Consider the following 27,226-nt stretch of genomic DNA (forward strand, 5'->3'; position numbering starts at 1 on the left):
AGGAGTCCTGTGGTCCGGAAGTAGATGGGCGTGACTCAGGCTCTTAATGTTTTGTTCATGCAGTGACATTTCTACATTATTTGTAAATATTTTAAGAAAATAAAAAGCGCTGTGACTTATTTCATGCTTAATACCTGGAGGCCAACTGAGGCCAGCTAAGCTTAAGTCAGTGAACCGATCCAAAATAAAGGGAATTTTACATTTCGATTGAGAATCACTCCACATCCAGAAAGAAGCCTTAATAGAAATATAGCAAATTTTTAGCTAATTTCACATCTAATGTTTTTACTACATGACAGCACTTTCATCTATTGTAATCAGTTTCTAGAAAAACTGCTTTTCAGAGACCTTTTGTGTCATTTATTCACTTTTTTCCTGTTTATCAGAAATATTACTGAACTCTAAGTGCTCTTACACAAATATTTATTTTCATCTCTCCTTTCGTCACCCTCACTCATTTCACTCCTCGTTCAGTTTTGAATTAAACAACGTTTCTTACAAATGGATGCTGCTTTTAACCCATTCTTTCACCCACACGCATTTCATTTCTGATTGACCTCAGCGAGAACTGTTCTTTTGTAGCAAACAGGTCTTTTTTAACACGTTTTCACAGGAACACAGCTACAGTAGAAGTAGAACAACAAAACACAAAGACGAGAGGAGAGATCCTGAACACAGGTGACAATCTGCTGCTGCAGATGTTTCCAACATCTATAGATTTTATTTAAAATAACTTGGGAGGATTTTATTTAAAATACACACTTTAAGTATTGAAAATAATGAAATATACAGAAAAAACTACTGTAATACTGACTCTAAATATAGAGAAAACATTGGGTCTCTATTTTAATACCTTTAAATAAGATGAAAGGCAGCAGAGAAATCAAAGGAGCTTTGTTAATGATGATAAGACTCCAACTAAATCCAGTTCATTTCTGATTCACAAAGTACAGAATTAAATGGCTGCATAATTGACAATAAGGAAAATGAGTAAATAGGCCAATAGAAAATCTATTTAGGACTCAAGTACTCTTACAGTAATTGCTTTTCTTAAAACACCCAGAAATAAAGATGGTAAAAGAACAGAGGCAAATGTGAGGGTGAGGCGGGGCAGTCATCCGCCCACACTGTACACATCTCCATCTGCTTCAGAGACCTTTCCTCAAAGCCCTGACCTCCCTAATGTTAAAACAGCAAACAGCTCTCCGCCCACCATCCACTGTCTTCACCTGTCAGTCCTCGTTGATGTTCCGTCCAGCCATCGTAGCCAGTATCTGACACAGACCTGCACCCAGCACTGCTGATGATGTTAAACAAGTTCCAAGCTCATTAAAAAGACTGCATTTTATTTTATTACCTTTAGGTTAGAGGTGGACGGTAAACCAAAAATGTAACATTAGTGAAATTTATGACTCTTAACATCATTTTGACCATGTATGTTCGGTATTTTAATTAAATAAAAAGATGTGAGTAAGTTGCTGATGTCCATGTCTCTGAGAAGCTGTGACCCCTAATTCACGCAGGAGGCATGAGTGGCGTGGAACACCAGCAAACATCCATGCTTTCGTTCTTTTTTAAACACAGAAACAGTTTTGTTTACCTGTTTGTAGCTACACTGTTTCTGTGTTTAAAAAAGAACGAAAGCATGGATTTAGAAAGACACAGCAAGAACACACCTAAGATGTTCAAACCAGCAAACATCTCGGCTTCAAATGGGATCCATTATCGTCTACAGGGATAATCCAAACCGGCCGCGGCACCGAACGTTTCAGGCACGTCCCAGAAGTGCTACTCCCGGTAGGTTTGGGTTTTATTTTTTCTTTAAGGTGCTTCTGGGACACTTCAATTTCCACAGTTAACATGGGGCTAGACAGGAAATCACACCCGGTGTCTGTGTCAAATGTCACACTTTTCAAAATAAAAGACGATTGCAGCGATGTAATTTCTTATCAGTGTAGATTCCGTCAATACATGTGGCCTATGGCTTACCTGGGCGTTTCCCCACCTATCTTCTATTGGTGGCTACTGTTGAGGGTCTGACCTCATGAGGAAATTACTATGCAGTGATTTTCTCCAAAATGACTGTGCTTAAATTGCTCTGAAAAGCAAATAATCACATCAGCGCCAAGAAACTTCATTTCCCATGATGCTTTGCACACGGAAGCATTGGGATGATGTCACCGCCTAGTACCAGAAACACGTTCTGCGCATGTGCGGGAAGCCGTGGAGCTTTTCCCGCGAACTAAGACCATAAATCTTCAGCAGAGACAAAGAATCCTCGTTCTTTTGCCCAGGATACCTGGCGGTAAGGACACGCTTGTCAACGCTCCGACAACTTGAGCACGCGGAAGCTCTAAGTGCCAAGTTGAGCCACGCAACCGCTGGAAACTACACTCAACTCCATCGGGACCTGACTGGGAACGAGCGGAGCTCCATTCAGCTCTCAGAGACGCTCCGTGGAGAAACACTCGTGGAGCCAAACAACGGAGAAAGCATTAAACCGACGGATGACGCTGAAAACTGCGGAGAAAACGGAGAACCGTCAAATCATAACAGCGGGGACGCCTTGCTGCTTTGGTGATCAGAAAACTCATTTTTTTCTCTCTCCTTTTCTTCTCCCGTTTCCTCTATAGTCCAGAATAAGCAATAAAACCGCGCTATTGCTTAAAAAGTAGCTTCGTGTTTTCCTCTTCCGCTCCCAATTCGTCCTTCGGGTCATTTTGAAAGAATAAACTGCTTATTGATCATCGCTAATATCTTTAGTCGTCAGCTCTGGCCAGGCTGCCGACTCCTTTTAGATTAAACAATTTACAAGTGACCCTTTTGTTGTTTGTTAACTTTTGAAGTGTTTGAGTTAAGTTTTACTGTGATTCTAAGCCACTAAGTGTTCGGGAAAGTAGGAAACTTTACACATCCAGGTCTCCTGTTGAATGCGAGGGGAGGGGCAGAGCCCCACACACACTCACAGCTCACTTTCCCCCACCTACTCTGGGGAAACAAAGACCCATTCATCTCTCACACACACACACACTCACTCACACACACCACACAAACACCTTGAACATTATTTTGAATATACATCCTTTTATTATATCACATGGTTATTATTCATTTATGCCACTGTTTATTCATTTGACAAATTGTTAATTAAACGTTATAAAATTCAGATTTTCGTCTCCAGTAGCTTTGTTGTGTCGAAGAGAAGTCTCTGCTCCAAGGATTCTACGAACTTCAAGAAAGACTGATAAGAGTTTTGGATTCAATTTTTCCCCGGTAAAAGGGGAATGGTGCCCCGTATATCTAAGAATATCTTAATTAATTAATAAATCAGTAAATATTCCCATATTTACAGAATTTATTGAAGAATCCAAAAGTAAGTTGAAGCTTACTAATTGTTCGCTCCTAATAACCCCAACATTTATTGGTGCGGCCGTGTGAGGCTTGGATACACAGAGATTTCTATCCGGCACAAACAAACAAATAAATCCAAAGAGCTTGAATTAAAAATAATCAGTTGTTCAGCCTTGAACCAGCAACAGAGTGGTGCTGATTTCGCTGAGCAGGAAGCTGCATCGAACTCTCACCAGTAACTCAGTGCTTCTTTAAAGGTGCAACGTGTAAATTAATTCTGGTTGACCTTTTAGGTTAAAAATTCAGTTTTCCTTAAAGGTGCAACGTGTAATTAATTCTGGCTAACCTTTTAGGTTAAAATTCAGCTTTTCCTTAAAGGTGCAACGTGTAATTAATTCTGGCTAACCTTTTAGGTTAAAATTCAGTTTTTCCTTAAAGGTGCAACGTGTAATTAATTCTGGCTAACCTTTTAGGTTAAAATTCAGTTCCTCATTAAAGGTGCAGCGTGTAAGTAATTCTGACTAACCCTTTTAGGCTAAAATTAACTGCTAATTTAGCGACTTTAACTCACAGTGGCTATTATAACTAACTGAAACCTTCACTCAAAGACTGATAACACCCTGTTTGCTAATATTCTGAAGGAATAACTAGCATATTTAACACTGCAAGTGTTGTAAGACGTTGCTACGGCAACGCACCAGCTTTTGCTAAAATACTGAAAGGAATAGTATTTTAAGCGTCAGTCACGGCATTCCGTGCAATCTTAAAACGCTAAAACCTGTGCGCACAAAGGTTAATTTAGTGTTTTTCTGCTACAAAGCTAGCAGTTGCTGCCCAAAAGGTGCAGTTTGAGCTATCTGCAGAAGCTCTACTAGGCTATTTTTGGTTCGGTTGTTAAAAATGGAGGGACAGAGTAGTGAACTGACCAACTCCCAGCAACCAGGTGGCGCTGCGGCCCACGACTATGAACCTGGCCTACTTTCTGGACAAATATTGTCCAAACTGGTCGCGGTTGCTCGAGAACCCGACTACCCTTCTAGGGATTTCACTGAAGAACAGCGTAGCGACGAGCTAGAAGCTGTAATCGATCAAATAGAAAACCCGGATGGTACAAAACCAATCCAGGTTCACTTAGCTAAGTTAGCCTTGATCCTCTATCAGAGAGAACTCCAACATGATCGAGAGATCATGAAGCTCCAGAGCATGCTAGCTCAAAGGCAGCAAAATGGAAGGCAGAAGGATGACGAGGAGGAAGACAGCACCGATTCTGGGGAAGATGGGGAGGAGACCCCGCCCCCCTCTGCTGATGACAACAGACAGTGGGAAGGGGGGAAACACCATGACTCTCTGGACGGACGCACGCCGCAGGGGAGAGATGAAGCTTATCTGTCCCAACCTTCGGCCCCGTTCCCTACACACACTATAGGGCATTCAGGACCACCTAGGGGCCGAGGGCAGTTCGCCCTCGAACCCCAGGTTGGACCACCACCCTCATCTTCACGGCCTTCTCAATCAGTGAGAAGTCGACCAGCTGAGCGGCACCTCTATTTAGACCGCTCCCCCAGTCCACGGAGGGTGCAAGGTGCCGATTGGGGTTATGCACCTCAACCATCCACCCATCCTAGCTACTCCGGTATTCGGCATGCCGGTAACCAGCTGCAGGACAAAGCATCATACGCCAGTCCGTATCCGGACAAAGTGTATTACGCAGAAGCCCCAGTTGAAAGACGCAGGCTGCACTACGCAGACGTGCTCCGGGAGGAGGACCTCCCAAGACACCCACGTGACGTGCCAGCAGCCCGCCACAACATGCCGGACCCCGATTTGGGCCCCAGGAGTCAACATTGGGAGCCCAGAGCACACCAGCGATATCCAGCACCCTCTGAGACAGACCGTGGGTCAGAGTCAGAGGATGACGCGCCGTACCGTGAGTCAGGGCTCCGTGTACGTCAAATTGAATCGCTAGCTAAAGACATAGAACGCTTTGATCCTAACACCAATGAATGCAACGTTGACGATTATCTCAGGGAGATAGAACGTTGTCTGCTTGATCTTCCAGCACCTTCTTCAAGGGAAAAGCTCAAGCTAATTTGGAAAACCACATCTAGAACGGTGCACGGTTTCATGGAAACTCTACCACCTGACATTCGTGATCGGTACTCCTCGCTCTGCCGAGCGTTGAGAGATGACTACGCCACGTATGCAGACTCTGCGTCAGCTACAATGGGGGCCTTCTCCATCAAACACGGGAGGAACGAACCCCCCAGAGAGTATTATCGCCGACTCAAAAGTGCTTACTTCCAAGGTCGAAACGGCCCTGGGCTCGAGGAAGACCCTGCCTTCAGATCCCTGTTCATTCACAACCTGCACGAGTGTGTTCGATCCGAAGTCTCAATGTATTGTCGGATGAAAAAACTGACAACTCAGGAGATTAGGAGATACGCTCAACAGGCTTGGGAAGCCGGCGGAAAGCCCCAAAAGCCTGACGCACATCACCGCGTCATGCACCTAGCTCCCGACGACGAGCCGCGTTTGGAGCTTGAAGGCACAGAAGCTCCACCCACTAAGCCAAAATCTGCTAAACCTTGACCTGTTAAACCGCGAGAGCAGTCCCAATCTCCTCAACAGGGGAAGGGGGGTGCTGATTGGCCGCCTAGGTCTGGACAATCAGACAGGAAGTGGCCCAACCAAAACCAACGGCAGGCAGGTCGGAACAGTGGAAGGTTTAAGGAGCGCCGCCCACAGGTAGGTCCCGAACACAAGTCCGCAGGTGAGTACTTGACCAAAGCCGACCTCCAGGAGATGTTTCAGCAGTTCCTAGCTAAACAGAAGGAACAGCTGAGATCTGCAGATGAGACCCCTGCACCAAAGTCTGCTTCTAAGAAGCCAGACCCAGAGCCAACGTCCGCATGACTAGGCGTGGCTCAACCTCCCAGCGTGGCCAGGACCTACCTGATCAGCTAGGGGGACACTACTGGTAGATCACAGGAGTCTCCTGAAATCTACCCCCCAGAGAAACCTGATGCTAAATTTCTGAAGTTCCTTGGTGACTTAACAAACCATGATCATGCTCGCCGTTTGTACTGTAGCACCAACGTAGGTGGGTGCATACAGGTTGATGCTCTGCTGGATACCGGCTCAGAAATCACCCTGATGTGCTCCACATTGTTCCATCGCGTGTCTGACACCATGCGGTCGCTCGGGAAACCAGTCCAGGTTGAACCTTGTGACCTGAAAATCACCAGCTACACCCAGACCCGGGAGTGTATCACTCACCGGGCGTGGCTGGATATCACCTTCCAAGACATGACTCTGGTTCACCCGTTTTATGTCTGCCAGCTAGACACTGAACCACTTCTCATTGGTCAGGACCTGCTTGAACGTCTAGCTCCCCTCATCGACCTCCAGAAGGGTCAACTGTGGGCCCAGGTGGACACACCTAAGCCCTGGAACCCAGATAGCAGCCGACCATCCTCCATTCTTGAAGTCAGCATAAGTGAGCCGCAAAACCCTTGTTCCAAGGTCATGCCCCTCCCTACGGCTCCCACAGACGATGACCGCCTGCAAAGGCATGAAACCGCTCCTGGAACTCCGTTCCGCACACATTCATCTTTTCTCTGCTCGCTGAAGAACGTCAGCCTGCAGCCATATGCACCACACATAGTTGGTGGTCTTACCATCAACTGCACCCACATCTCAGATGCTCGCCTTGCTCTTTGGTCTGAAAAGTCAGCCATCAGCCAGCAGACGTTTGAACACCTGCGTCAGAAGGACCCCCTTCTGGTCAGTGTGACACGTAGCCATCGGCTCTTGTCACCTACTTGGCCGCAGAGGCTCCTGAAAGCGCCAGAGGTCTGCTCTCTGACTATCCAACTTGGAGCAAGACAGCTCACACATACATTCAGCATCATACCACAGCTTGATCCACCTGCACTCATTGGAGCAGATCTGCTGGTTCGACTAGGTGCCCAGCTGGACACTTGCAATCAAGTCCTTTGGGCCAGGGCCACACCTTCCTCTGAGCCTCGCTCAGAAGGCCCTGAACACTTGCTGTCCGGTCAAACCATTCCACAGGCCTGCCGTGCAGTGGTTGAGGCCAGCACGGTTCTGCCCCCACAGGTCAAAGGAGTGCCTGTTCGTCTGACCCTGATGAAGCATCAGAAGCTGCCAGGCACCCAGGCCTTCTTCCAGCCATCACCACACTTCTTGGAGCTCAACTTAGCCGTCTGTGGCACGCCACTCTTGGAGCTGAACAATCGTTCTGCGTACTTGTTGGTCGAAAATCCGACCCAGAGTCCTATCCACATGCCGGCAGGAAAGCCCTTGGGCATGCTGATAGATAGCTCATTCCATGACTTTGAACTTTCAGTCCCCGTGATCGGACAACTTCCGTTGTTCTTGAACGACAGACAGGTTGGTGCAGACACATTCAGTACTTTCCCTTCACAAATGATTACCATCAAGCGGCATGAAGCCCTTCCTAAGGAACCCATTTGCAGTGCAACCTTAGATACTGACAGCGGTCAGTGTCTAACGGTTTTTGCAATAAATACTCAACCCTCTGAGTCACCGGTTGAAAGCCCGGAACACCAGAGACCCTCCTCCTCTGAACCTTATGACGGCTTCGAGGCCGAAGTCAGCCAGCAGCTTGACAAAGCGGATGCGCTGGAGTCAGAGGAGCAGAGAGCAGCGCTTAGAAGCCTGTTCTATGAGTTTCAGTCCATCTTATCCAGGGACTCCCTGGACTGTGGACTCACAAACCTGCACACGGTTCGCATTCCGACGAACCCGAATGCCCCTCCTACTTTTGTACGTCAGTACAAGATTCCCCTCGCTGCTTATGAGTCGATCCAGGAGATCCTCGATCAGCTGAAGGAGAAAAACATCATCAGAGAGTGTAACTCCACTTACAACTCTCCCATCTGGCCGGTTCTGAAACCGACTGGGAAATGGCGTCTCACCATAGACTATCGTGCACTGAACAAACAAGTACCTCTCTCCAGGTGGCCTATGATCCATTTAGATCAGGAGCTAGCCAGAGTCAGAGATGCTCGTTTCTTCTCTACGGTTGACATAGCCAACGGCTTCTGGACCATGAAGGTTGAGCCGGCGGACCAGTATAAACTGGCTTTCTCCTTTGGAAATCGCCAATATACTTGGAACCGCTGCCCCTTTGGCTACTCTAACTCACCTGCCGAGTTCAACATCTTCCTCCACAAAGCCATGTCAGATGCTGCTTCCAGAGGGAACCTCATATATGTCGATGACATCTTGATGAGGAGTCGAACCTTCGAGGAGCACCTGGCCGAACTCCGTCACGTGCTGCAACAGCTCGCTGACGCCGGAGCTAAATTGGCGATTCTCAAGGGACAGTGGTGTCGAACCAAAGTGGAGTATGTTGGACTGCTGGTTGGCCCTAATGGAGTCGAGCCCCAAGCGGGACGCATTAGAGCCATTCAGGACATCAAAGCCCCAGCTAATCTGACTGAACTCAGGAGCTTCCTCGGAGTCTGCAACTACTCCAGGCAGTTCATTGAGGAGTACGCTGAAACAGCGAGGCCCCTCACTGAGCTGCTTCGGAACGACACACCTTTCGTGTGGGACAGACCCCAAGAACTCTCCTTCCAGTTCCTAAAACAGAAGTTGGCGTCCGCACCCTGTCTGGCTTACCCAGACAAGGATAAAGAGTTCTACATAGAGGCTACTTTCTCCTCTCACTGCCTGAGCGCTGCTTTGAAGCAGAAACACGATCAGGACATGAGAGTTGTGGCATACGCCAGCAAGCCTCTGAGCAAGGTGGAACTCCAGTTCTCAGACTGCGAGAGAGCTCTCCTCTCTACAGTCTGGGCCGTCGAACACTTTCGTAGTTACATCGGTGGACAGAAAGTGATCATTGAAACGTGTCATCAGCCTGTCACCTTCCTAAACAGCCAGCGACTGCGCGAAGGAAGAGTGTCAAACAGCCGCATTGCGACGTGGATGATGGTGCTCCAAGGATACAACATTGAGGTCAAGTATGGTCAGAACACCAAGCTAGCGCTAGGACAAGGGCTAGCAGGCTGCCAGCACTGTGACTCTGACTCCGTCATGGGCCCCCTGGACACACCTGCCGCAGTCTACCCAACCGCATCCAATCATCGCTACTTTGATGAGAATGTTTGCCAAGGGCTTCCGAAAGTTTACACTGACGGATGCGCCTACCTTCACGAAGGCCAGCTCCGTGCCGGGGTTGGAGTCGTTTGGGTGGACTGTGACACTAAGCAACCAAATCACTACCGGTTGGGCCAAAAGTCTAGTCAGTACGCCGAAATTGCTGCAGTGTTGATAACCCTCCAGCAGGCGGCAGCCTTGGACATCACTCAAATCGTCCTTTGCTCTGATTCAAACTACGCTAGACACAGCTTCATTTCTCACTTCCCCATGTGGAAGGAGAACCACATGAAAAACTCCAGGAACAGAGACGTGAAACACTCGGAGTTATTCCTAGCGTGTGATCTGCTCACCACTGAGAAAGGCATAATGGTCTACTGGAAAAAGGTCAAAGGTCACTCCAGGACCCTAGGTCCGGAGAAAGATGGTAATGACGAAGCAGACCGCCTTGCTAAGCTCGGTGCTGACCAGGGAACCTGCTGGGAATTCAAAGACGAGTGGCTTCCACCCAAGGCCGTTCACGAGGTCTGCGCGATTACTCGTCGCCATGCTAAACAAGCAGACGAACCTCGGACCGTTGGGGTACCCGTGTTTCTAGGCAGAAAACCACAGGTCGCGGACCTAGTCACTATGCAGGAACAAGATCCTGACCTGAAGCTCATCCGCGAGCTTCTCCAAAAGGGCCCGATGTCTAAACAACCATCACCACCTACTGGCGCAAGCCGAGATTTGGTAACCCTGCATCGTCAACTCGCGCACCTGAAACTACAAAACGATTTGTTAGTTTACATGCGTGACGATCACAGCCCGCCGCGCTGGGTTGTTCCACTCGACCACAGAGGAGTAATGCTTGCCTACGCCCACGACGCTCCGGTCGGAGGTCACCGCGGAGCAAACGCTACCCTCGCGTCACTGACAGAAGTAGCATATTGGCCATCGATGTCCAAGGATGTACACAGCTATGTCCAAGGCTGCCTCATCTGTGCCCAGTTTCAACCCTCCCAGCCGCTTGCTAGAGCACCACTGCAACGCAGGGGAATAACCTTCCCTTGGTCCCACCTGCAGATCGACTGGGTTGGACCGGTTCCCAAATCGGCAAGAGGAAATAAATATATGCTAACTGTAACTTGCAGTTTCACAAAGTGGGTTGAGTGCCTTCCAGCGCCAAACGATACAGCCGTCACAACCGCTGTACTGCTGATTAACCACGTTTTCAGTCGATGGGGACTTCCACTCTGCATTGACTCTGACCGAGGAACTCATTTCACATCCAGTGTAATGACGTCCCTGTTTGAACTTTTGGGAGTGGAAGTGAGATTCCACCTCCCCTATCACCCACAGTCATCCGGACAGGTCGAACGGATGAACCGCACGGTCGTCTCTATGCTCAAAAAGTACGTCTGCTCCACTGGGAAGGACTGGGACGTCAAGCTCCCTCTGGTCCTGATGGCCATACGGTCCACTCCCCAGCGATCCACTGGGGTTACGCCCTTTGAGATGATGACCGGCAGACTGATGACTCTACCACTGCACCTCCTGTATCACCCAGAGGATGTCAGTGTTGCCACTGCCTATACCGCTCATCAGTATGTGGCAGACTTGAAAACACACCTCAGAGCTACGTTCGCGCACGCTCAGAAGAAACTGGAGACCAACGTGGAAGGCGCTAAAGCCTACTACGACCAAAAGACAACCGGCCGCGAATACGAGGTGGGTGACAAAGTATTCTACTTTCGGTTCGCCCAACCGGCACGCAAACCTAAGAAGTTCCTGCCCTGCTGGTCAGGACCATTTGAGATCGTGGCAAAACTCTCTCCAGTTGCATACAGGTTACGCATCACCAAAGCGAGACAGGAGCCTGTCTACAAATGGGTGCATGCAAACCAAATCAAACCCTACGTCAAACCATCCCCGCGGGTACAGAGACCAGACTCCCCGCAGGAGGTAGACGTAGTCGCTACATAGTTCTATGCATGGAAATGGAAAAGGGGGGGAAGTGCACGTTTAACCCACTAACATGTACTAACCGACAAAGAACCAAGCCCCCCCCCGCCGTCATTTTCACTAACCAAGAGAAACTCCTCCTAGAACGCTAACAGGAAGTACTTACTAAAACCTTACAGGGTACTCTTGTAACTGTCAACCTACATTCTGCTCTGATTAATGAATCTCTACGTGCAATCAAGACTTTGTCTGAAACCATACATCAGGATATTGTGTACACATGAGTGGTGAGAGATTTGATGCAGGACCTGCTCAGGGAAGTAAGTTCCACGCTGGACAGCTTGGTTGAAAGTCGTATTTCCCCGTACTTGGTACCACTGGACCTGCTCAAAGATAGCTTGACAGCTGCTACCCCTCTACTGTGCACCTTTCACAAATCCACCTAGCGTACAGCCTAAGTAGTGCAATTCCCATTCACGTTGATGCAGAAAAATTAGAACTCGGTTTCCTGTTAAATGTTCCCATAATTGAGACACCTCACATCTATAGGCTTAAGTCCATGCTAAACGTTGGTTTTTGGAAAAACGGTAAACATTTCCACCTTAAAACTCCGAGCTTCCTTGCTTACCAAGATGCTGATAGCAAACTCTATCTAACTCCTAACTTAGATTTATGCACAAAAACCAAAGATATTCACTGGGTGTGTCTTGGTAACCCATTTGTCCGAGACGTTGCCAATTATCAATGCGGCCTCAGGAGCGATGCGCCCCTGCAGAATTGCCAAGCTACGGTCACGTTAAAAGATGTTGACATGGATACCAGAGTGGAACGTGCAGGTGACAGATGGCTTATCAGCACCCCAGTAGACTCGGCCCTTGTAACTTATGACCAGCATAACGTTGCCACTGAGTTACAACTGCCGAACCAAACCTTTTTCCTCTCAGTTCCGCCAGGTGCAATTGTACACCTGGAAAACCTGGCACTCCATCACCTCAACCTCGAACAGCATGATTCGGAGATTGAGATCATGGACGCTTTCCAGGGTTATAACTTTACCATCGATTTAGAAATTGACCAACAATTACTGATTGAAGGAACCAAACTTGTTAAGTTCACACAAACCCCGCGTGAACTTACTTTGACGCCCATGAATAGATACCCAAGACGCTACACTGACACAGATTATACCACCTTAATCTGCACATTGGTCGCCCTGGGGATGGGATGGCTCATCACGGCCGTGATAGCTTATTCCGCCTACAGGCGTGTTAAGAAACTCCAAGATAAGATGCACTTGCTCACCTACGGTGTGCCTCGTGACCGCGTTCGGGGAGAATCCAAGCGTGAATGTACCACACCTGTCTAAAGGGGGTGAGAAACATTTTCTTTATTATTTTGTAACCCTAAGAGTAGTTCTCACTTTAGTCTACCTCACATTTTTATCTGAGTGTTGCATTATGTCACATTCTTTATAAGCTACACACTGAATGTATGACCTAAGAATGTATTTTATGAGACCTCAAGGTTGCTATGAATTTTCTTGGATGTTATATGTTACATGTTTTTTTTTGGGGGGGTTTTCTGTATTTTTGTTTCTTACTCGGTCACATATTGACTAGTGGTTATGTGCCGGCCCAGCTCAGTCTGTCAATGACTCTGTCTGACGCACCAGCACATTGTAGTACCTCTTAGTTTTATGGTCCTTGTTTTAGCCCAAAGACTGTCCTGATCCACCCTTTGGACCAAAAAGGGGGGAATCTTGGGACCACATAGGTCAATGCGCGTTTGCGAACTATGGACCTCGTACATCACCGCGTGATCCATAAACTGAACTGTATGGCCGGCGGTGAGATGCCTTTGTGTCCCCTCGTGGAGTTAACCGCCCACCGACCTTCCTCCTTCTACACTACTACCTCTCGCATGGACGACATCATCATTGCGCACCACCTGCGTGAGTGGCTTCTTCTCGTTATGCGCGTTGGGGACTATCCCGTTTCCTATCCTCTTTGTGCCTGACCAGGATCAAAGACCAAAGGCGCCAGGATCCAAGACAAAGACCAAAGACAAAGGCGTCCAAGGAGACCAACGTCCTAAGGGACAAACCCACCTGTGCTTCCGACAATCAAGTCGACCTACGTTCATGAGGAACAAACCCATCTGTGCTTCCGACGATCGAGCTTTGGGCGCGATCCCCGAAACCAAAAGGGGGAATGTTGAGGGTCTGACCTCATGAGAAAATTACTATGCAGTGATTTTCTCCAAAATGACTGTGCTTAAATTGCTCTGAAAAGCAAATAATCACATCAGCGCCAAGAAACTTCATTTCCCATGATGCTTTGCACACGGAAGCATTGGGATGATGTCACCGCCTAGTACCAGAAACACGTTCTGCGCATGTGCGGGAAGCCGTGGAGCTTTTCCCGCGAACTAAGACCATAAATCTTCAGCAGAGACAAAGAATCCTCGTTCTTTTGCCCAGGATACCTGGCGGTAAGGACACGCTTGTCAACGCTCCGACAACTTGAGCACGCGGAAGCTCTAAGTGCCAAGTTGAGCCACGCAACCGCTGGAAACTACACTCAACTCCATCGGGACCTGACTGGGAACGAGCGGAGCTCCATTCAGCTCTCAGAGACGCTCCGTGGAGAAACACTCGTGGAGCCAAACAACGGAGAAAGCATTAAACCGACGGATGACGCTGAAAACTGCGGAGAAAACGGAGAACCGTCAAATCATAACAGCGGGGACGCCTTGCTGCTTTGGTGATCAGAAAACTCATTTTTTTCTCTCTCCTTTTCTTCTCCCGTTTCCTCTATAGTCCAGAATAAGCAATAAAACCGCGCTATTGCTTAAAAAGTAGCTTCGTGTTTTCCTCTTTCGCTCCCAATTCGTCCTTCGGGTCATTTTGAAAGAATAAACTGCTTATTGATCATCGCTAATATCTTTAGTCGTCAGCTCTGGCCAGGTTGCCGACTCCTTTTAGATTAAACAATTTACAAGTGACCCTTTTGTTGTTTGTTAACTTTTGAAGTGTTTGAGTTAAGTTTTACTGTGATTCTAAGCCACTAAGTGTTCGGGAAAGTAGGAAACTTTACACATCCAGGTCTCCTGTTGAATGCGAGGGGAGGGGCAGAGCCCCACACACACTCACAGCTCACTTTCCCCCACCTACTCTGGGGAAACAAAGACCCATTCATCTCTCACACACACACACACACACACACACTCACTCACACACACCACACAAACACCTTGAACATTATTTTGAATATACATCCTTTTATTATATCACATGGTTATTATTCATTTATGCCACTGTTTATTCATTTGACAAATTGTTAATTAAACGTTATAAAATTCAGATTTTCATCTCCAGTAGCTTTGTTGTGTCGAAGAGAAGTCTCTGCTCCAAGGATTCTACGAACTTCAAGAAAGACTGATAAGAGTTTTGGATTCAATTTTTCCCCGGTAAAAGGGGAATGGTGCCCCGTATATCTAAGAATATCTTAATTAATTAATAAATCAGTAAATATTCCCATATTTACAGAATTTATTGAAGAATCCAAAAGTAAGTTGAAGCTTACTAATTGTTCGCTCCTAATAACCCCAACACTACTGCAGGAAAAAGTGGTAGAAGATTAATTTCATGTTTATCGTATTTTAAAAAGAACTGTTTCTTAGTGAGCTTGCTCTTTAACTGAGCCTTTGAGATAATCGCTAACTAGCCCTTTTTACAAGGCACACCGTGCCGGCAAATCAGCATAATATTACCACTACCGTGTGTATTATAAATGAGCCAAAACTGCATGGCGATGCGCAAATTTTGTGGCACTCGTTCTGCCTTGCTTGGTATTAATATTGCAGTAATTGTCTTTCTTATAAATGTCGATTGAGGGAGGTATCATGATCACATGGCGAGTTCCTACTGAGCGCCGGCCACCAAATATAATGAAGATGAACGCAAACACGGGCTAAGTTTTTCTTTTGTAAACAAAATCAGCTGAGACAGCAAACTGGAGCAACGCAGCACTCCAGGAGCTTGTCTCTATTAGAGCTGGAGCACACACCAGAGACTGCACGGGGACGGTGGAGGACAGACACCTTTAATGAGCGCTGCTTTGATTGCAAAAAAAAAAAAAAAAACCCGCAAGTTTGTCCAAGATATTGCAGAGACTGTACCCCATAGGGGGTCTAACCCCTTCTTTCTACCGGAGCCGTCAGCAGCACGTTACTGCAGCAGACCCTCTTGCTAGCGTAAGCTGCTGCTTGGCCCTTCCCACGAGACGCGAAGCAGCAGGGGAGCAGCTGTCACCGACAGAGCACGAAGTCACACAAGTGACTTCGTCAGTAAACACAACAACAAGCAGGAGAAAACTACAACATGGCTCCAAAAGGTTTGTTTTTCATGTTCTGTCCGTTTCATAATCTCCCATACGGACCTGAAAAACAAAGGAGACCGCTAGCTAGGTGATAACTTCTCACGGGGACGCACATTTAGTAACTTTTTTTAAAAGTAAAGCAACCGGAAGGCAGTAAGTTTCTTTATTCTGAAAATCTCGGGAGCTTCACTCCGTTTCCGTGTCCGATTTCCTGTCTTTCCTTCCCCAAAAATGTCGAACTTGACCCGTTTCAGAGGCATCGCGCGTAGAAAATAGAACCGGCGCGTAAGGGCCGCGACATGCTGCTCCTGAGACGCGGCCGACTCGCGCTGCTGACGGCTCCGGTGGAAAAGGTTCTGTTGACCACAGCGGTTCCTATCAGCAGCTATGACGTGCTGCTGCAGTAATATGCTGCTGACGGCTCCGGTGGAAAGAAGGGGTAAGTCTTCTCCCTTTCCGGTCGGCTCATGGATCCCCGGAAGAACGAAAAAACTAATTTAAGTCAATGGGGCTAAAAATGCTATTTTCTAATCCGCTTTGCCTTACACCCTGGATCACACATATGTTATACTGCAATGTAAATGAAAACTAATGATGGGTGTTTGGACCATGCCAGCCACGTACTTTGAGATTTATCAGCTTGTAAAAGTTCGTAATTAGCATGACCACAAACAAGACATCGGCACGTCGCATATGTGACAAACACAATCTTCTCTCCCCTAGCATAGATGCTACTCACCAAATGGCCAGATTTATGGTAGTTCTTTCCTCCTGTGGAAAAGATTTGAAGTTTGCTGAACTGACAGCCATTTTCTCTCTGGTTTCCTCAGTGTCTGTTTCGATGACGTCACTTTCGTGAAGTGCATTTGTAGTCCTGGACTTATTTTTATACAAAACCTAAAATAGCGTTTCCCGCGTGCAAAAATAAGCGTTTTCAAAATGCTTCTTTAAAATTAACAGATATCATATGGGAAATCCATGGAATGTAACAAGTGGAATTAGAAAATAGCGTTTTTAGCCCCGCTGATTTGCATTCATTTTTTCTTTCAGGGGACCCATGGTCCGGAAGTAGATGGGCGTGGCTTAGGCTCCCTTTATTTCTTTTATACCACCATCACCAAATCTTTTGTAGAAAGGACACGACCGCGCCACATTACTGCCACGGTCTGACCACTTAAACGACCTCAGTCTCCCTGACGCCGCCACGGCGTTGCAGCCAATTGACAGCTTTGTTTTGTAAAACGGTCAACTGAAAAATCACATCATACATGTCTTTAGGGCTGCAACAAACGATTATTTGGATAATCGATTAATCGGATGGGGTCTCGACACGATTAATCGATTAATCGGATTACATGGGGAAATTTTTAAAAACTGCTAGGGAAACGTTATTTCTCTCCTTCCTTCACTTTATTTAACACAACATTATTAGAAAACAGTTCAATAGCAGAAAAACAACATGCCATCACCTAAATTGTCTTACAAGGTGTATAGACAGAGACCCTAAGCTACATCTATCTGTGACCTAAAATGCTTGGTCCAAGTTAAACAGCTTAAGGGCAATTCTCATCTGTTTTGTTTGATCTCATCTGTTAATATTTATTTTAAATGTAATTAAACATAGGCTGTGAATTAATCAAAATTGATCACTATTTCCAAAACTGACTGAAAAAATACCAAATAAAACAAAAGTAAATGAATGCCATCCTCCTTGTGATGATGCCCTGGGCAACTGCCATAAAGTCACATCAAGAAATGCTGCTGATCATTCCAATGATCCCAAATAGACTCACATTAGGCCACATGAAAGCAACTGAACCCAAAAATATATTAACCAGTATATAACTGCACTCTCACACAACACGCCTGCAGCAACAGTTAGGACTCCTCCCTCCCTTTTAAAAGCGTTTTTGCTTCTGAGGACATTGTGGTTGTAAAACCACATGCTAGTAGTCTGGCCCCGGTGTGATCAACCAGTTTCTGCGGGAATGTGACGGCGGAACCAGGGCCAGATTAACACTTTGTTGTACCCTGGGCAACAATATTCAAGGGCTCCATCATCACGACCCAAGGATCACCATAATGTGGTCACATACAGAATATTTTACTGTAATATGCAGTAAATATACTCAATACTTGAATGCCTGACAACACGTAACCCGCCCAGAGTAACCTTTGACCCACCTCGTGTGGACTGACCAATGAGGAGAGGGTCTTAACTTGAGGCCCTCTCTTCATTGGTCAGTCTGCATGAGACTGACTCTCAACTGACATTCAGTCGTAGGCAGCGAAGCGTCTCTGTGCAGCGCAAAAGCCCGGGTGGACAGTTTGTTTAATATAGGGTGACCATATTTCCATTTCCAAACAAGAGGACAGGGGATCTGTGCCTATGACGTCACACTATGGCAACGCCACACAAACCATGTTGGGACCCATTTTTTGTAAGAACTAAATTAATATCAGATTCTGCCAATTAAAGGGCTCTAAAACTATTCATATGTAAATATTTTGCATATTTAATGCAAAATCTAATTTTTCTGCTTTAGTGCTGCAACAAGGTTTTATTAATAATAAATTATTATACCTTTTGTTTTACTACAGCATCGGTAAGCTTCCTGTGCACAGATTATTAAGGATGCTTGTTTCAGCTGTGAGATTAGACGATAGGATCAATGAAAAAATAAGTTGTCACACACTCCATGGAAACTTTCAGAGAATCCACAAATAGTGGCTTTCAAATGGTTTTGTTACTTTTTGCAAGTTTTTAAAAGAAGCAGATGAGACAGCATGTCTGATAATTTAGTTTTTCATCTGATAATATTAGAACATGTCAGTAATGTCTGAGGGGCTTTTATAAACACTGTATAACTAACACTCCTGGAGAGGGTAGGAATTACACAGAGGCTTCTGGGGAGCCCAGTTATGGGGTGGGGGTGGGGGGCATTTTGCCTTGGCCCCCAAAATGTCTTGAAACGGCCCTGGGTGTGTGACTGAGTTTTGAAGGTGATCTGAATTGTATCAGATGTATAAATATGACGTGTATAACTTATTGTTTTTTACTGGTAAAAATGTGTCGTGGAGATAAATCTACCTACATTTGACTTTTCAACACTTTGTTTTGTTTTCTTGTTTTTATTTAACTATTTTCCTGTCCTGTCTGTCTCTCATCTTCCTGCATCTCCTCATAATTCTCTTTTGGAAGAGTTGTGCGACACAACAAATCGATGACGCAATTCGTTGCCAACGCTTTTAGTAATCGATTTTCATCGAATTTATCGATTCGTTGTTGCAGCCCTACATGTCTTTAATTTACCCATAGTAATGTAGTCTGATGATGTCAAGCTTACAATAATAAAATGTTTTAGGGGCAGAAAACATGACCTCAACATAAAAGTTTTGTGTTTCCATCCTTTAGTTTGCAGAACTTCTTATCAAATTCTGTGCCAGGCTCTAGCCAGTTATAACCTTAAGTCTTTCCATGGCTGCGCATCGACATTTTTCCTCTTTGAGTCATCTCGTGGATGCTCTTTGAGATTTAGGTCTTTTAAGGCTGTTCCAAGGCTTTGATGGGTGAGATATTTTTTCAGCAGGCGTTGTGTGTTCTTCGGATCATTATCCACACTGAAAGACCAACTTCTTCACATCTTCCGCCTGACTTTTAGCTCAAATTCCTCCATACACAGCAGAAATTACTCCTTTGAAAACTTGGTTAAAACACACCAAAAGCTAATATTATTGAGTTACAGCTCCTCACTAAATACTTTTGTAGAATGAAATCTGTAAACAAATTAATCTCTCCTGAAGCGTTGTCGTGCATTAACAAATAGCTGATTACGGTTTACTATGCATTCTAATGAGTTCATCTTATTGGTGCTATAAAAAGCAAGCGCTGCACAAATCATGATTACTGTTCCATTCCAGAAACATGACAAAGCAGCACAACCTGGAAGGCCGCTTCGTAAATATGACCGTGTGCAAATTTATCCAGTTTGTATCCAGAAATTCATACAGGAGGATGTATGCAGATGGATTTATTTGGGTTGAAACACACACATTAAAATCTTTATGCAACTGATCTTAAAAACAGTAAAATAGCCCATTTTCCATTGAGTTTGCATATATTTCATCTTTGCAGTAACAGTTGTGTCAAAGGCTACAAATGACAACAAGGAAGCCATGAGGATGGGAAGTGGTCGTGGGCAGGAGGAAGTCACTGATTGGATCTCCAAATATAATTTTCCATTAGAGCTCATCTCTTCCAGGCCCAGAGGCTGCTTCATTAGAGAAATGTAATGATTCTCTTCGTTAACTGTCATGATTTGCAGACCTTTGTACCTCTTTTCCGCCCACTAACTCATATTTTACGTGGATAATCTGCATCCATATGTAACAAATAAGCTTTGATCTGCTGCTAATAAAGAGCTGGTGGGGTTTAAATACTCAGTGTGGACTGTTTTGAGTTTTCCCTGCATCTCAGAATACAAACGGATATTTGTTTTTAGAAAGGAACAGTGAAGTGATATCAATGGGATATTTGCTGAGAAAATAAATAATTTTACATGATACAGCCACAGAAAAGCAAGATTTTCTGCAAAGAAACACAAAACTGTTCAACAGCAACTAAATGCAACAACACATGGCATATCCCACTGTGTCATCAATTATTGAACACGGCCAAGCCAAAATCCAGAAATGGTGTGTGGAAAAACACGCTTGAAAGGAAATAGCAGGTAACTAGCAGCTACAGATTTAGCCAAAAGCACTTCAATTTTCAACTAAGTTCGGCCAAAAAGTGGGTCGTGCAATAAGAAAACAATCCCAACGCAGCAGCAAATCTACACCAGGTTGAGAAAAAATTCAGATCCAATTAAAATGATGTGATGGAAGCTCAAAATGAACTGAACAACTGAAGCAAATTATAATAAACAATTGCTTCAAATTCCTCATAATCATGAAGAATAAACAACTGTTTCACAAGCTCAGTTTTGTACACACACTACACACTAGATAGTTTTGTGGAGGTGTTCTGGGGGGAGCTCTTTACCCGTTTAACGGTTGTTAGCTGTAATGCTAATGGTTAGCATCTTCAGTGTGCCAACCATCAATAAAAAGCACAAAGCAAGAAGAAGAAAAAGAACAAGTTTGATTTTTGTGTTGGCATCATGGTGGAGCCTGGAAGTAAAATTAAGAGAATAAAGTCTTTGAAGGTGAAGCAAAGAGCTAAAACCATAGAACATCGACGTGGCCTACGCTAGTTTGAGGGAGCTAAAGCAGGCTACAAAATCACGGACTAATAGTGGCCTGGCTTTGTTGCTACTGGATAACTGTTTTTGTTTTTAGTATTAGTTGGTTCATGTTAGAGCAAGCTCGTTTTTAGTAGGGATGTTCAGATCCGATCATGTGATTTTCAGGAAATCAGAATCAGTAGGACAATTTATGTTTACATATTTCTTCCTAAACGAGTGATGTTTTATGGCAGAAAAACTAAAGAAATGACAAATACAGGAAGAAATAAATTCAATAATGATTCAAAACTTAAAGGACAACTCTATTGTGTTCTTTTTTCTTAACGCATTTGTAAAGTATCGGGTCCAGACTCAGTATCGGCAGATTCTAAACATCAAATGACTCGGAATCGAAAAACGTGGTCGGATCATCCCTAGTTGTTGGTGCTAGTTACAGCAGGCTGCTGCAGGGTTATTTATACCGGTTGTAATTCTACTTTCAACTAGTAAGGGGAGCAGCAGGAAACAGCTGTGTGTTACTTTAATGGGGCACATTCATCTGGGGTTGTATTTATTTAAAGTGAGGGTCAAGGCCTGGGTGGGGACGTATTTCTTCCACACTTCCTGTTAGGAAAAAGCTTCTGAAAGCGGCATCTCCTGGTGGACCGAGAGAGCGGCACTGAGGCACTGAACTGAAATATTAAATTTAAAGTAAGTTGCACTTAACTGCCACACTAATGATTACATGCGTACAGCACCATTAGACACTCGTCTATACAGGTTATCAGCAAAAACAAGTTAATTTAGGTGCTACTTGCTCTTTAAATTAGAAATCTAATAAAGAGCTAAAAAAACAGCTTTCTAAAGCATTCATCGTGCTTACAGCCTAATCTTACCCCAGGGTGGATTCTGTAAAAACATAAAAAATAATAAATACTGAATTGAGAACATTTTGATCTACTGAGAGACGTTTCACCCCTGACACACGAACAGACTCTGTACTGTACACGGTTCTCATAATAAATGAAGCTAGAGATTGACAGCTCTGTGCTCATGCAAGGCCCTTTTTAAGTGGTTGCCATGCCAGCTCCGCAGCAGTCAGTGACTCCATGTTAAAACCACAAGCTCTTAGAGCCACACTATGAATAATTCACCACTGCTAACAGAGAGAGGAGTCCTCACTCGCAGCATTTTGGAAAAATTAGTTCCAAACACGAACGCTGCCATCAAGAGGAGAATAAACAGCTTCAACGGACAACGGTCCTCAATGAGGTCATTTTATTCAATAGGAGAGTGAAAACAGGTCAGATCTCCCACAATCCTCGATTGCTGCATTTTGCCCTCGTTAGCAATTCCAATTGAGCGTGGTTCAGGTTTATGCAACTAATCATGTATGAAAATCATTGCAGAGACGCATTGAGTTCCCAAACTGGGATCTTCTCCCACATAAAGAAAAGAAATAAATCAAAGCAATTTAAGCAGTTTGAACGGTGTGCTTACCTGGATCACCTCAATCTAAAGCAACAGCTCTGAGGAAGTACTTTATAGCCTTTTGCATGCAGGCACTCCTTGATTCATATGAATCCAAGAAGCCACACTCGTGTTCCTCCACAGGGCTGGAGAGCAGCACCTTTTTCTGGCTGTTTTTATGAAATTTTAATGATGTGGTTTGTACTTGCCCATAAACACAAGCCAGTGTGCTCTTTTAAAGGGATACTACTCAACTTATTCATATTTTTTTAATTATTTTCTCAAACCAGCATGTGCTGAAATAACCCTTCACAGACCCCTACCATTTTCTGTTGCCAGAATACCGCACCTGCAACTTCTGAGTTGCCAGTCCGGACCCTGTTGGCGCTGGAGTCTGCTTCCAGGACGTTTTCTGTATATTTTAGATAATGAACACAGTGATGAATCACTCCTGTGGAAACTAAGAAGGGGAAGAAATTTCAGCTGTTATGGGCTCGACACACGGGAGGCAACATCGCCTCCCCTCCATTCATTTTCAATGAGACAAGCGCGACAAAGCGATAATCGTGGGTCTCCCTCCTATCAAGCGAAATGCGAAAAACGTGCGTGTGAAATTTTGCGCTCGTGCACGTGTCGTGCACAGGCGACCCAGCGACGCGATCCCAGAAAGTTGAAACATTTTCAACTTTTCATCGCTGTCGCTCGGACGAGGACCAATCAACGGAGGTTTCATTCACTGACCAATGAGCGGACAGGATGCTCCGTACACCTCCGAGCAAACATGAAGGAGAAGTTGATTATTATTATGTTCATAAAGTAAAATCAGAAGTAAGATTTCACATAGCTCTAGCAGCACCTTGTGAAACATCATATCTACCACTTTATTAACTCTGAACCGCTTAAATAACCTTAATTCCCTCCAACCTGACACAGCCAAACAAAACGGAAGTTTCGATTTCGCCACGGAACAGAACGCGTAGACGGCTTTGCCGCTGGCCGCTGCCGCGGATCGCCTCCCATGTGTCCGGTAATAAAAGAGACAGCGACAAATTTCGCTGATCGCGGTCGTTTGTCGCCTCCCGTGTGTCGAGCCCATCAGGTTAAAGAACTCACAGAGTAGAAAAGTTTCACTTTTGTTTCCACAAACAGACACTAGGGGGCGCTAAAAGCCAGTGCTGCAGACATTTATTGAACCATTATTGAAGTAAAAACTAAATATCTGTGCCTCTCCTCCTCCTTCAGACCAGATTAGCTGATTCAACTGATCAACACACCCCATCACCCCAAAACACAACATTTCTGCTCTAAACATGGTCATGCGTGATGTAAAAGAAAACAGCATCTGTGTTTAATCTTTCACCCTGCTGCTTTATTAGTGTGCTCTGCAAGTGAACACCATGAATACAGCTACTTTCTTTACAGGAATATATACACAAAGAGCAAAATGTGTGCTGCTATTTTGCACAAAGATCCCTTTAGTTAAATCTGTGCAGAAAAAAATCACGTTTGAGCTTTAGTTAAGTTTGGATTAGGACTTGGGAAGGCAACAGACTAACAGCTGAAGTCTTCTCCTGCCATCTGTTCACAAAACTATTCAGATGGACATAATTATCTTCTTTTTAAGCGTCCTGCAGTCCTAGCACAAACTTGACTCTAGATTCATTTATATCAAGTAGATGCACAGAGATGCTGTGACTATACTTGCATAAGCATCCTTCCAGATATTTTATAAAGTTTTTTTAATGTCTGTATTCAAACATCTCAGTTCCCTTGCAATGGCAAACTGTTGTGTTTAAGTGCTGATAAATTGATGCACATCAACTCCCTGGTATAAAAACCAGGACTAAAGTAGGTTACAAACCATTTCCTGCAGCAGAACAGCTTTTTGGGTCAGAAACTAATCTGAAGATAGATGCAGGCCATCGGCAGGAACGTCGGACAATTTCAAGACAACTCTTCATCTTCTGAAGTAAAAGAAAACAGAAAAAAAGGAAAGTTTTACACAACGCAGGATGTAGCTTGCAGCTCGAGTCGTTGGTGCTTAATGTCATGATCGCAGCTAGAAGTTACTTATGAAAAAATGACTAACCCTAGCTTGTCTCAGTCTGAAACTAAAATCACACACACACACACACACACACACACACACACACACACACACACACACACACACACACACACACACACACACACACACACACACACACACACACACACACACACACACACACACACACACACACACACACACACACACACACACACACACACACACACACACACACACACACACACACACACACACACACACACACACACACACACACACACACACACACACCTGTTTGCAGTAAGTACGTAAACAATAACTGATTAAAAGCCTGTCCTCCGTGACCGGGCAGCAATCAGCCGTAGTTGGTCTGTTACGTTCAGACACAAAACACACGGTCGACGCACGGCACGGCAGCGCTCACTAAAAACAGAACCGTTTGAGAAGACGAGATTTGCATAAAAAGAGCTGAAGCTGCCCACTTCTCCCCTTCACAACCAAAGAATGCCAAACCTCGAGACATTGATCTGGCGTCCAACTCAAACAGATTCAGGTTCACTGAGTAATGTGATAAACAAGTGGGTTTGGCTGAAAAAGGAGTCCCGCATTCAGACTTTGCACAAGTCTGACAACCTCACAGCACAAAAACGATAAAAGCCCCCTCTCCATCTGGCGTGAGAGGTATTTATTCAGCCGTTCTTTTTTAAGCCCCCAAAGACAATAAAGAGCTGACAAGAAGGCAGAAAGAATCCACGCTCTTCTGTTATTTGCTCACATCCTTCTCCCTGTGTGTGACGCCGTTTGCACACCCACTCTTAAAGAGAGACAGAGGGAGAGAGGAGGGACACGGAGCAGCACACAGAGCCAGTCTGTTTGCAGCTCCCACCTCACTGGAGCTCCTCTGCCAGACAGCGCTCACCCATCAGCCGCCACACTCCCTCAAACTCCTCTCCTCTCACTGCGCGACAGCTGACAACACGCTCCGCTCCCCCGGCTGCGCCGCAGGACCAACATTCAACCGGGAAGACAAAACACGGACCCGATTCCAAACGAGCAGGGACGCCAGCTTTAAGGAGGAGGCTGGGTTGAGGCTGGAGGGGGTGACTGGAGAATGGAATGGAACCTCAGAAGGATGGAAAGTGAATTGAGGCACATCAACCCAGACCTGCTGCAGCCCAGCAAAAGCTTCAAGAAGCCCTCTTCAGGTACCATCACCCTAAATGTAGGGGGGTTCCTTTACACCGCCCATCGGACCACCCTTTCCAAGCACCTGGGGTCCTTCCTGGAGGAGCTGGCCAATGGTAAAAAGCCCGTTCAGCACACCGACTCTATGGGTAACCCCTTCATTGACAGAGATGGCCCAGTTTTTCGTCATGTTCTCAACTATCTCAGAACCGGAGAGCTGCAGCTACCTGATGACTTTCGGGAGGCGGGGCTTCTGCGGCGGGAAGCTGACTTTTACCGGTTGAGTGAACTGGTTGAAGCAGTCATCGAATGGGAAAGCCAACGAGCCGCGCAGCGAGAGCCCGCGTTTTTGGAGGTGACAGATAGCCACGACAGGTCCCAGGGCCTCAAGGTGTACTGCAGCGACGCCACCTTCATAGAGAAGGTGAAGGCACGGCTGGTGCAGATCTCCAAGAGCCGCCTGGATGGCTTTCCAGAAGAGTTCGTAGTGTCGTCCAACGTGATCCAGTTCCGCCACTTCATCAAGTCGGAGCCTGGCTCGCGGCTCGTTCTGAAGGAGGACAGCACCTTCTTGTGCACGCTTGACTGTCTGAAACTAGAAACGGTGATGCTAGCTTTAAAATCCGGCTTCAAGTTGGTAACCAGCCTCGACAGCAGCAAAGGCTCCGTGGTGGCGGCCGAGGCCCTGCACTTTGTCAAATAGAACAAGAAGGAAAAGTAGATCAGCAAGGAGGGAACTCCTGATTCTCTTGCAGATGTAAAACTAAGATGTTGTGACGTGTTTGGTAGGAGATGGAGAACAGGTGGGGTGGACTAGCAACAATGTTTGTGTCTTTACTGCAAAGTGGTGACATATAAATAAAGTTCAGAGTGGTTGTTTACAGCAGAATGACAAAAAGCGACTCTGCTCTGTGTGTGTGTGTGTGTGTGTGTGTGTGTGTGTGTGTGTGTGTGTGTGTGTGTGTGCGTGTGTGCGTGCGTGCGTGCGTGTGAGAGAGAGACAGAGGTAGAGTGTGCTGATGAGTGCGGGTGTGAGTTGCTGCGCTGCATTGGTGTAATAGCTCATGTTTAGCTTGTTAGCCATTTGAAGCCCGAAGGTTGATTCGGAAAGTCGAGCTTCACCAGAGAGCCGTGGTTATTGTAAAGGGCTTTGCACCCAGCATGATGCATGTGCACTGAATAAACCGTGTGTTTGTCAGCGCTGTGAGCCTCTGTGCAGATGGTGTCACAACTATTTTAAATGTGAATATTTTACAAATAAAACAATCAAACTCTTATTTTCGTGTGTTTTTTATCTGATAACTAGCACATCAGAGAGTTCTGTAACTGCTACCAACTGAGCAACACTGCAGCTTCATCTTGTTTACAAAAGAGAGCCATGAACCAACTAGACACTCACTCACAGCTAATTAATAAGTCTGATGGTAAAAACTCTCTTCTTTCCCATTTGGAGCAGAAAGCCACACAGAGTG

General features: G+C 45.6%; 2 protein-coding genes across 2 annotated transcripts in view; one reads left to right on the plus strand and one right to left on the minus strand.

The window, feature by feature from the left end:
* The window catches only part of LOC107390235 (general transcription factor IIF subunit 2), a 79,878-nt gene that overhangs the window by 26,818 nt on the left and 25,834 nt on the right, over positions 1 to 27,226 (minus strand). The gene's annotated exons all lie outside the window — the stretch shown is intronic.
* kctd4 (potassium channel tetramerization domain containing 4) lies at positions 25,329 to 27,031 on the plus strand. The gene has a single exon (XM_015966834.3). The coding sequence runs from the start codon at positions 25,681 to 25,683 to the stop codon at positions 26,455 to 26,457; it is 777 nt and encodes a 258-aa protein (XP_015822320.1). The 5' UTR covers positions 25,329 to 25,680; the 3' UTR covers positions 26,458 to 27,031.

The sequence above is a fragment of the Nothobranchius furzeri genome, chromosome 14, assembly GCF_043380555.1.
Source record: "Nothobranchius furzeri strain GRZ-AD chromosome 14, NfurGRZ-RIMD1, whole genome shotgun sequence".
Classification (NCBI taxonomy): domain Eukaryota; kingdom Metazoa; phylum Chordata; class Actinopteri; order Cyprinodontiformes; family Nothobranchiidae; genus Nothobranchius; species Nothobranchius furzeri.

What these genes read in the sequence shown, in the direction of transcription:
- kctd4 (XM_015966834.3), top strand. Translation starts at nt 25,681, where the DNA reads ATGGAATGGAACCTCAGAAGGATGGAAAGTGAATTGAGGCACATCAAC.